At 38.1% G+C, this 12,016-nt stretch overlaps 1 protein-coding gene and 1 pseudogene across 1 annotated transcript; both read left to right on the top strand.

The window, feature by feature from the left end:
* The window catches only part of LOC124392053, a 90,901-nt pseudogene extending 90,005 nt beyond the window's left edge, over positions 1–896 (top strand).
* A 7,963-nt stretch (positions 897–8,859) lies between these two features.
* Positions 8,860–11,696, top strand: LOC124392551 (leucine-rich repeat transmembrane neuronal protein 2-like). The gene is made up of 2 exons (XM_046859691.1): positions 8,860–9,145; positions 9,752–11,696. The coding sequence occupies exons 1-2, from the start codon at positions 9,116–9,118 to the stop codon at positions 11,375–11,377; spliced, it is 1,656 nt and encodes a 551-aa protein (XP_046715647.1). The 5' UTR covers positions 8,860–9,115; the 3' UTR covers positions 11,378–11,696.
* Positions 11,697–12,016: the final 320 nt, after the last annotated feature.

Genomic DNA, 12,016 nt, shown 5'->3' with positions numbered 1-12,016 from the left:
TTTAACAGGGAATGAGATTCGTATGCTAACCCCTGAGGTGTTTGAAACTTTACCAAACCTTAAAGTTCTTCTACTAGATAACAACAAGTTGACCAGCCTTGATACCAAAACCACGGACATGTGGAAGTCTCTGAACACCATCGGGTTATCGAGCAACCTTTGGGAATGTACCAACAGAATCTGCAGCCTGGCCAGTTGGCTTAGTAAGTTTAAAGGCCGATGGGAGCAATCCATTCTCTGTCACAGCCCTGAGTACACACAGGGCGAGGAAATACTTGATGCAGTTCATGGATTCCAACTCTGTCAGAACATCTTGGCACCACAACCACCAACCAGCACCACGATGGAGGCCACATTACCCCAACAGTTCACTAGACCATTGTTTGGAAATATGCAGACCCCGACGCAGGACTTCTATGCAGAGAATTTGGGGAGCTTTAGCATTTTCACCACTTGCCATAACCTCGAAAAATCCATACACTACCATGGATAGTACCTCAGACGAGGTAAAAGGTGTTACAGACGACTCAGCAAAAATGGACAACATGGTACAAACCCAGACGATAATCGTGGGGACCATGGCACTTTTGTTTTTCTTCTTCCTCATTATTTTCATTGTGTACATCTCGTGGAAGTGCTGCCCGCACTCGGTACGTCAAAGCCACCACTGCTTGACCATTCAGAACAGGCAACCGAACCGGACGCAGGAAAGGCAACCGATGGCAGATCCGGCCACTCAGCTGCCCTATAACGAGTACGAGCTGACTCACAACGACGGTGCACTCGTTATCATAAATGGCTACGGCCAGTGCAAGTGTCAGCAATCATCTTTCAAAGAGTGCGAAGTATAAACACTATTTATTTTCGATGATTATTGACCTTCTCGGCCATTTCGAATCATACGGGTTTGTTTATGAATATTTCGGTTTGTAAAGGAAAAAAATTATAAAAGACGTTTCTTTTGCCCTGACTTCAAAATTCAATAAAATGTCAAGGTCGTATCTATGGTATTTTAGAGGAATCATCTGAAAACACCATAATAAAAACAGGACAGCGGTCTTTCATCACAGATGATTGTTCTTATTGTGATACATGACAATTCAGTATTAATAACAAATAAATTTTGTTAATCGATAATAAAATCGATTTAAATAAAGAAATAAATCAAAGGATATCAGTGAGAAATTGTTGCTAATTGTGTGGGAATAAAAAGCGTTTTACTGCCATAAGAACTGGAAAATGAAGCTATGAAATCAGATTATAGACCATTATATTTTTCTTTCTTTCTTTCTTTCTTTCTGTCCTGTCCTGTCCTGTATTGTAATCTCTTTGGAGGTATCTAATCCAGGGCAGGGTATGTTACATGAGTTTATTGCATGACGGAGGGGAAGCACAGAGGATTAGAATGGTGTAAAACCTCACACCTAGTCATGGATTATGCCCTTTATACCATGGTCACTTCTCAGAATTGACAAGTTCAAGCTGTCATTGATGTTTTACAGTGCAAAACTGACTACATGGATCAAACTACTTATTTTCTTTATCCATTTCCTAGAAATCCAATGAGCTGCTGCTCCAAATCACACACAGAGATAAAATCGTGCTATAAGAGTTTAGTTTTTAGAGAGAGAAAGGTTTGTGGTATTTGCCTCTACATCATGCATTAAAATAGTGACTCATTAATATAGAAAACAGTCAATCAGTGTTTATTCCAACAGTATGTACACTATATGGATTAGATGTTTGTGAAAACCTGAGCTTTTTGATTATTCCAGGCCACGTTTGATCCCCATTTGCTCCTTTAACAACCTTCACTCTTTTGGGAAGATGTTCCACTAGATTTTGTGGAGATTCATTCAGCCAAAAGAGTGTTAGTAAAGTGCGGATGTACCCATAGGGTTGGAGCTGTATAGCAGGAGAAATATTCATAGAGCTGGCTTTGTTCACGGGCGCATTGTCATGCTGGAACAGATTTGGGTCTCCATGATATTTAAACCTACCTCATCCGAAGACATTCTATAAAGTTATGTGCTTCCGAGTTTGGAGTAAAATTTAAGAGAACCACAAATTAAAAAAAAAAAAAATATCTTGAATGCCTGCAAGATTGATGATCTCAATGTGTGGAAAGGTGACCATAACATTATAGATATAACAACATTGCATTGTTTTAGACAAATTTGTTTTAGGCCAAATGCCATAAATCAGTAGGAGCTCACATATTTCCCAGTTCCCAAGAGGTGTTCTGTGCTCTTCTTTTGTGCTACAGTACTAAATATTGTTATTTTCAGTGTTGAAGAAATGCACACAAGGAGAAAATCTCATAGTAGGAGGAAGACTGCAGAATCAAGAGGCATATAAAATGCACTTCTTAAACATAGAATCAGATATATATATTAATATATATTAGACATAGATAGATAGATATTAAATAGTACATTTGGATATGATATGAGATTTATAAGATTATACACAATTAAAATGTTTATATATTTTTCTTTTTGATTACATTTGAATATACTAGACTCAAACTGACAACTTGATTGGACTTGAGTTAATTAGAATACAGTTAACTGCACTCAAATGAAACATACCTCAATTTAACTAAACTTGAATTATCTAGACAAATCTACAGTAGACATCATCTGACTTTTGTTTGACTAGACTCAACTCAGCTAGACACAAGATTTCAGTTGATTAGACTGGACTCAGACTTGATTAGACTCAACTATAAAATACTTACAATGTTATGATTTAACTAGACAACATCTATCAACAAGACTTGATTTAGCTAGACTCAACTTGACCAGACGTTTTTAGACACTAGATTTCAGAATGACTTGACTCTGTTTGACTGACCTCAGATGAATTACATCCCATTTTGTCAACTTTGCAGGATTTTATTGATTGTATGATTTAACTTGATCTCACATGACTCGGATCAGCCTCAAACCATTCTACTCAACCTCCCATGAATAGACTCAACTTTACATAACTCAACTTAAAATTACATGACTTGATTTGATTTTACAATTTGACATAACCTGACAGAACTGAAAAGACGACTCAACTTCACATAATTTAACATCAAACTTCATGTGATCTGACTTTACATGACACAACTCAACTTTACGACTCAACCCCATGCAACTTGACTTGACAAAACTCAACTTAACCACTCATGATTAACTTGACTTTACTTGCCTCAACTCAACCTTACAACTCAAGCGGATGATAAATGAATAAATGGGGAAAGTGCATTATTTGATTTGAAACTATATTATAACTTTATAGTGTGCTCCATGCCTGGATTCCCAGAGTGCACTTGTACTGCAGGTGCTTCTAAAGTCGCCACAGATGTCTTTTCCCAGAATGTGGTTGGGTTTGTTTTGGGTCTTGCATTTCCCCGGTGCTTTATTCACCTCATCCCTATGGCTAATAGAATAGGACTCATGCTGGTGGACAAGGGCCAGAAAAAACGATCAAACATCCAGAAACAATTTGTACCTTTGTGTGTGTATGAGTGTGTATTGGATAATAGGATATTTATGCTCTCATTTCAAGTTCCTGAGTTGGATCTCGGCTGGTGTGTACAACCGTATCAGCTAAACGACATTATAGTTTTATTACCACTTGTAACCTAATGGTAAAAACATGATCCTGTCTCTGCAGGGAAACATTTTCTAACAATATCTTCTAAAACGTTCTATAAATCTGCTTATCTGAAAGCACCATGATCCAAATCTAAAGCCTGTACCATATCTCTACATGAGAATTTCACTCAGATTTATGCTCTAGATCTTTGCCCAGGTGTCCTTCTATAACCACACTTATTCCTCTGACATGCTTTATGAACATCCAATTTTAAATATATTTGCTGTTATATGAACCTCCACACTTCTGGGAAGTTGTTCCCATAGAATTTGTGGAGATTTGTGGAAATTCATTCAGCCACAATGGTGTTAGTAAAGTCAGGTACTGATGTGATGTAGATGATGTATCCCAGTGGTGTCCCAATACTTTTGTTCATCTAGTGTATGTGTTACATTAGCATTATTTCTATTATATAATATTTAATATTTAACAATACATTGTATTTACTGTTACATTGAAAACCTGATTCAAGCATCATTTGATTTGATTCATATTTAAATCAATTTGATTCAATTCGATTTGTTTCAATGCAATGCAATTCACTGGACAGCGTCCCAAAGCAGCTTTACAGAAATCAATAGATTATAAGAATATGAATTTTAAGTCTACAAATTGGTCCCTGTGTATTTTTCCCCAATCATTGGTGAAAATGGCAAGAAAAACTCCCTGAGATGGTATAAGAAAAAAAAAAAACATTGAGAAGAACCAGATTCAACAGGAATCCAATCATTATTTGGGTAATCCAATCTTAATTTGGGTAATTTTATATATGTATTTAAATCGCTAATAAGAATGATCACATTAAACTTAAATACAGGTAAATACTGGGATTCATATCATGTATATAACTGCAATTTCATTTGATTTGATTCATATTTAAATCCAATTTGATTCAATTCGATTTGTTTCAATGCAATGCAATGGACATCGTCCCAAAGCAGCTTTACAGAAATCAATAGATTATAAGAATATGAATTTTAAGTCTACAAATTGGTCCCTGTGTATTTTTCCCCAATCATTGGTGAAAATGGCAAGAAAAACTCCCTGAGATGGTATAAGAAAAAAAAAAAACATTGAGAAGAACCAGATTCAACAGGAATCCAATCATTATTTGGGTAATCCAATCTTAATTTGGGTAATTTTATATATGTATTTAAATCGCTAATAAGAATGATCACATTAAACTTAAATACAGGTAAATACTGGGATTCATATCATGTATATAACTGCAATTTCATTTGATTTGATTCATATTTAAATCCAATTTGATTCAATTCGATTTGTTTCAATGCAATGCAATGGACATCGTCCCAAAGCAGCTTTACAGAAATCAAAAGATTAAAAGAATACCATCAGGATGGATTTGGCATGTTCAGAAAGAAGAAACACAGATTATTTTATTCATATTGATACTGTGATTCTTGGAGATTTCATTGTCCGGCATGTCCGCGCTACTGGAGCCAAAGGTAAGGTGCACACTCACTGTTTTTCTGGTGCTCGTGTTCTCAATTTCGCTGTGCAGGTTCCTGTGATTCTGAATGAGAACTTCAGAGCTGTTGTTTTCCATGCAGGAGTGAACGACACCAGACTGAGGCAAACATTGATCTTAAAGAGGGATTTCAGGATCCTGGTGAACGGTACGTAAACACAAAAAAGTTCTAAAGTTTGATCTTTTAATCATTAGATCACTTGCACCCAAAGCACTTATTGTAAATGGGATGATCACAGATAATAATCTCGATGTACTCTGTCCCACTGAGACCTAGATTAAACCTAATGATTATACAGTATGAGTTTAAACTAGTCTACACCTTATTAAAAAGTTTCAAGGCTAGCTCTGTTTACAAAAAAGTGTTGTATTTAACAGTGTCAAAAAGGCTACCGCCAGAGGTCTCCCTGATCTCTTGTCATCTTCCGGTGATGTTCTTCCTCTCTTGAAGCACACGTTCCAATCAAAACACCTCGGACGACTTGCTGCATCATCGCTAAATCGTGAAATGTCTCTGTGGCAGATTTGCCGAATTCCACAATTCCATTCCAGGATGTTGTCTTTTGGCACACTTACTTATGAAGGTCGGTGCTCCCTGTGACTGTGCGTGCAGCCTTGTGCTGCCATCTGTTGGTGTTTTACAAAACTAGACATGAAACTTTTTGATACCACCTTGTGTAGCTGTCATGCAACAGAGTGAAGCTGCGATTAAAGCAATGATAAAATGAGACTAATGAGGGGAACCCATTTTTTTTTTTTTTTTTTTTTATGAAACCGAATTTAATCTGATGATGCGATAATTATTATTAAGATGTGCAAAATGATTTTAAATGTAACTTTATTTTGTTTTAATTTCAAATTATTTCAGCAAAATAATTGCAGCATACCAGAAATCAATTGGATTTATTCACAGTCTTGTGGCATCATTTTTATATCAATAAATTTGTATTTTTTATTATTTTATTTTTTTCTTTTCTTTTCCTTTTTTTATGTATTTATTTCTTTCTTTTTTTATTAAATCATCTGGAATGACTTTTTCAAGGAATATGATGATAAAAAGTTGTAGGTTTGTTTAACATTTCTTCAATCACATAATGCTTAATTTAAATGTTTAAATGAAGCAGAGATGAACTTTGTATAAATTCGTTGCTGGAATGGAGATGATATTTGCTTAATGTGGTGGAGGCAGGTGAAGTCACCTGAGAGCGATCTACTCGGGGAAAATCAATTACACGCAATTTATCAAAAGCAAGCAGCCACAGAGATGTTAAATCAGCTTGTGAAGACAATGAGATTGCAGATAGATACTCCATTAGGCAAATGTTTTTTTTTGATAAAATCCTCATGGGTTTTAGTCAGCACCGATGGCTTGTTTGTTTTGTCGGCTAGAGATGTCGCATTGCTCACGATGCTAGATTACGAAGCTAGAGTTCTGCTTTTAATCAGAAGCACCTCAAACTTTCTAAACAAAGTAATAGCAGATTTTTGGGTGAGCGTGAATCCGTCTATGGATGATGATGATGATGATGATGATGACCATTTTCTAAGTATATAAAAAGTCTTCTGAAGGGCAGGAAATCATCCCTGTTGTTCTCACTTGTATTGTTAATGTATTTATAGTTAATTAAATTAAATATACTCTATAGAGAGGTGAAAAAAAAAGAAATGTTTTAATAAGGTGTTGAGCCAGCACCAAATCTTCAAAATAATGGAGAAACGTTCCCTTTTCATGGTTGATGTTAGAATGATGATGATAATGATAATAACAATTATGGTATTTGGTAGATGCCCTGATCCAAAAATACTTATTTATCTTATTCATACGACTGAGTAGCTTGATGAGTTGAGGGCCTTGCTCAAGGGGCCCGGGAGTAGCAGCGTGTTGCGACTGAGTTTTTGTATCCAAAGTCCAATAAGTTAACCACTACCACCTCTCAATGATAATGAAGATGATTGTGGCCACTGTCTAATGCAATACCTAGCTCCAAATAGATGTGGTGAAGTTAAATGCTGTAATATGTTGTAATGTACATCAAGATAGAATTATCTAAAGGTTATTTGTGGTCAGTAAAAATCTTTCGATAGATTTGACTCAAATAATGCAGAGAAATAATAAATAAATAAATAAATAAATACATACATACATAAATCAATACCATGCACAGAAGATCAAATAAATCAATAAATCAATCATAAATCAATAAATACCCCCTCACAGAAGATCGATAGATAAATAAAAATAAACAAGCAAGCAAGGAAACAAATAAATAAATGAAACAATCGATCATTAACAGCACAAACTTCTTCAGCAGTTTGAGCTACAGGAGCTCGTCTGTTGGATCGGACCACATGGACTAGCCGTTCTCCGAGTCACATTTAAGACTCGTTCAAAATGAACGAATGACTCTCCGAGACTAGCCGTTCTCCGAGTCACATTTAAGACTCGTTCAAAATGAACGAATGACTCTCCGAGACTAGCCGTTCTCCGAGTCACATTTAAGACTCGTTCAAAATGAACGAATGACTCTCCGAGACTAGCCGTTCTCCGAGTCACATTTAAGACTCGTTCAAAATGAACGAATGACTCTCCGAGACTAGCCGTTCTCCGAGTCACATTTAAGACTCGTTCAAAATGAACGAATGACTCTCCGAGACTAGCCGTTCTCCGAGTCACATTTAAGACTCGTTCAAAATGAACGAATGACTCTCCGAGACTAGCCGTTCTCCGAGTCACATTTAAGACTCGTTCAAAATGAACGAATGACTCTCCGAGACTAGCCGTTCTCCGAGTCACATTTAAGACTCGTTCAAAATGAACGAATGACTCTCCGAGACTAGCCGTTCTCCGAGTCACATTTAAGACTCGTTCAAAATGAACGAATGACTCTCCGAGACTAGCCGTTCTCCGGAGTCACATTTAAGACTCGTTCAAAATGAACGAATCGGTCGCAGCTGCTATAGAGTCACTTGGCAAAATTTCACCTTTTTAATTTGAGCGACAATCTGCTATTTTTTATTCCTTCATGTCGGCTTCACCGGGATGCCATTAATTCCTGCTTAATTTGAACCAAGCAGAAAAAAGACAGAATACACTTTTCCTTCATTTATCTTCAGAAAGTGGTTTCCTGAAGCAGATCCCAGGACCTCTGGGTGTGAAAAGAAAAAGAAAAATGCAATTTAACAGTGAGGAAAGCAGAATAACATCACACAAAGAAAGTAACCAGGATCATACATGGAAAAGAGGAACTGTGGCACAGCAACGCTGCAAGATGGTAATCTTTCGAATAAGAAAGAAACAACGTTGTCTATTTAAAAATAAATCCGTCAGTGTAGCCGGAGCTGATGGGAAGAATTAGAAACGGGTTTTATAGTCAATTGAAGCGACGGCTATTCAAACGAATCCCCGACAGAGCTGTAAATGTAAATGAATTCCACAGGATGGCAGAGCTGCAATACACACGCATCTCTAATGAGAGACCAGCTGACGAGACAGAGCATTAGAAAGAGAGAAAGAAAGAGAGATAGAGAGAAATGTCCAATGTTCATTTTAGCTGTGATTTTCCACCCAACAAGGTGAACTGATCAATATTCTTATGATGACGCATCCGAGGGAAAAAAAAATTGCAGAGGAAAGAGTGAAGCAAAACGGGCGAGCATATTGCAAGTGTGAGGCAGAAAGCGATTGAGAAAGGGAGTGGAGAGGCAGTGCGAATAAGAGAGAGAGAGAAAGAGCACCAGCCAGAACGAGCCAGCGAGCGAAGGATAAACGGCACGGATGGTCGACAACACTTCGCCGTATGCAGCTTGCAATCGTTCAGGACAAAAAAAAAAAAACACACCATGGAATTTCTGAATTTGTTTCATACCAGGAGGCTCTCTGTGTCTTTTATTCTTTTTGCATTCGCTCTGGCTTTTTTCCCCTTGGATTTGTCCTTCGTCTGGCTTTTCCAAAAGTCTGCAGAAAACGACAGTTGAATGCAGTCACTGATGTTCACAAAAGAATGGGTAAGTGCACGCTTTCGTATATATACACGTGCACTATGGACCTGAAAAGGAAATGGATAGTGAATGGTGAAGAGGAGAGACCGAGGGAGTAGACCACCCATGCATTTTAAATATCGACGGCGTATCTTTGTGCACCGTCTCCTCTATTTTCCTGTCATTCGAACTTGTGATTTAGACTACAATAAATAAACAACAGTCCTGTAAAAAAATGTTGAGGATGATGATGATGTGTGAAAAGATGCTGATAAAGTCAGTCAGATATGAATCTCAAATGCAGCTTAAATATACATGAATGGGTGAAGTGGATTATAGAAATGGGGTTCAAACCAGATATCTGCAAATGAGCAACAGATTTCGGAGCAGAAACATTGAATTAATAATGCATGCGTTTGGCATTTGGGTATTTGGAAGAAAGTAGTGTTAATGAGTTAAATATTATGAGAATAAAAAAAGTTCTGTATCAACCTTCATATATATATATATATATATATATATATATATATATATATATATATATATATATATATACACACACATACATACATACACATACATACATACACACATGCCCTGAGATCCGTTCTGCTTGTCTTTAAACCCACTCAGGTTTTTATTCCAAGGTGGCCATTGGTGGGACAAGCACCAGCAGCGCTTTGTGTGATCAGCATGCTCCTGTGCCTCCCTCCTGCGTCATGCACAGCTTGCCCTCAGAAATGCCGCTGCGAGGACCTGCAGTTTTACTGCGACACGCAGGGACTCTTGGCGCCCCCAGACGGCGTCGACAAAGGAGCCCTGGGGCTCTCGCTCCGGCACAACAGCATCGACGAGCTGAGACCGGACCAGTTTTTCGGCTTCACCCAGCTAACGTGGCTTCACTTGGACCACAACCAAATACTCACCGTGCATGAGGATGCCTTCCAGGGGCTCTACAAGCTCAAGGACTTGAACTTGAGCTCGAACCGCATCGCCAAGCTGCCCAACACAACCTTTATCCACCTCATTAACCTGCAAATCCTGGATCTATCCTTCAACCAGATGACCGCGCTGGAACCCGAGCTCTTCCATGGGCTTCGCAAGCTCCAGATCCTTCACCTGAGGTCCAATTTACTGAGGACTATGCCTGTCAGGGCTTTCTGGGACTGCTGGAGTCTTGAGTACCTCGGTTTGAGCAACAACCGGCTTCGGAGCCTGGCTCGGAACGGGTTCGCCGGGTTGATAAAGCTACAAGAACTCCATTTAGAACACAATCACTTAACCAAGATCAACCTGGCCCACTTCCCACGTCTCGTCACCCTTCAGTTCCTCTATTTGCAGTGGAACAAGATTAACAATTTGACATCTACCATGGAGTGGGAGTGGACCACTCTGGAAAAACTGGATTTAACAGGGAATGAGATTCGTATGCTAACCCCTGAGGTGTTTGAAACTTTACCAAACCTTAAAGTTCTTCTACTAGATAACAACAAGTTGACCAGCCTTGATACCAAAACCACGGACATGTGGAAGTCTCTGAACACCATCGGGTTATCGAGCAACCTTTGGGAATGTACCAACAGAATCTGCAGCCTGGCCAGTTGGCTTAGTAAGTTTAAAGGCCGATGGGAGCAATCCATTCTCTGTCACAGCCCTGAGTACACACAGGGCGAGGAAATACTTGATGCAGTTCATGGATTCCAACTCTGTCAGAACATCTTGGCACCACAACCACCAACCAGCACCACGATGGAGGCCACATTACCCCAACAGTTCACTAGACCATTGTTTGGAAATATGCAGACCCCGACGCAGGACTTCTATGCAGAGAATTTGGGGAGCTTTAGCATTTTCACCACTTCGGCCATAACCTCGAAAAATCCATACACTACCATGGATAGTACCTCAGACGAGGTAAAAGGTGTTACAGACGACTCAGCAAAAATGGACAACATGGTACAAACCCAGACGATAATCGTGGGGACCATGGCACTTTTGTTTTTCTTCTTCCTCATTATTTTCATTGTGTACATCTCGTGGAAGTGCTGCCCGCACTCGGTACGTCAAAGCCACCACTGCTTGACCATTCAGAACAGGCAACCGAACCGGACGCAGGAAAGGCAACCGATGGCAGATCCGGCCACTCAGCTGCCCTATAACGAGTACGAGCTGACTCACAACGACGGTGCACTCGTTATCATAAATGGCTACGGCCAGTGCAAGTGTCAGCAATCATCTTTCAAAGAGTGCGAAGTATAAACACTATTTATTTTCGATGATTATTGACCTTCTCGGCCATTTCGAATCATACGCGGGTTTGTTTATGAATATTTCGGTTTGTAAAGGAAAAAAAATTATAAAAGACGTTTCTTTTGCCCTGACTTCAAAATTCAATAAAAATGTCAAGGTCGTATCTATGGTATTTTTAGAGGAATCATCTGAAAAACACCATAATAAAAACAGGACAGCGGTCTTTCATCACAGATGATTGTTCTTATTGTGATACATGACAATTCAGTATTAATAACAAATAAATTTTGTTAATCGATAATAAAATCGATTTAAATAAAGAAATAAATCAAAGGATATCAGTGAGAAATTGTTGCTAATTGTGTGGGAATAAAAAGCGTTTTACTGCCATAAGAACTGGAAAATGAAGCTATGAAATCAGATTATAGACCATTATATTTTTCTTTCTTTCTTTCTTTCTTTCTTTCTTTCTTTCTTTCTTTCTTTCTTTCTTTCTTTCTTTCTTTCTTTCTTTTTTGCCTTCTTTTTTATTTTTATTTTATTTCTAACATTTTCATGTGCTTTATATGCTTTATTTTTTCTTTTATTCCTTCCTCAATTCTTAAATTTGTTTGTTTGCTTGTTTGTTTTTTCTTTCACTCTTTCTTT

This window comes from Silurus meridionalis, chromosome 10 (genome assembly GCF_014805685.1).
Source record: "Silurus meridionalis isolate SWU-2019-XX chromosome 10, ASM1480568v1, whole genome shotgun sequence".
Lineage (NCBI taxonomy): Eukaryota > Metazoa > Chordata > Actinopteri > Siluriformes > Siluridae > Silurus > Silurus meridionalis.
The sequence above is the reverse complement of the archived record's forward strand: the minus strand, read 5'-3'. Positions and strand labels throughout refer to the sequence as shown.

What these genes read in the sequence shown, in the direction of transcription:
- LOC124392551 (XM_046859691.1), top strand. Translation starts at nt 9,116, where the DNA reads ATGCAGTCACTGATGTTCACAAAAGAATGG. An exon ending in TGATGTTCACAAAAGAATGG is followed by an intron (nt 9,146 to 9,751) that starts GTAAGTGCACGC and finishes AAACCCACTCAG; the next exon opens with GTTTTTATTCCAAGGTGGCC.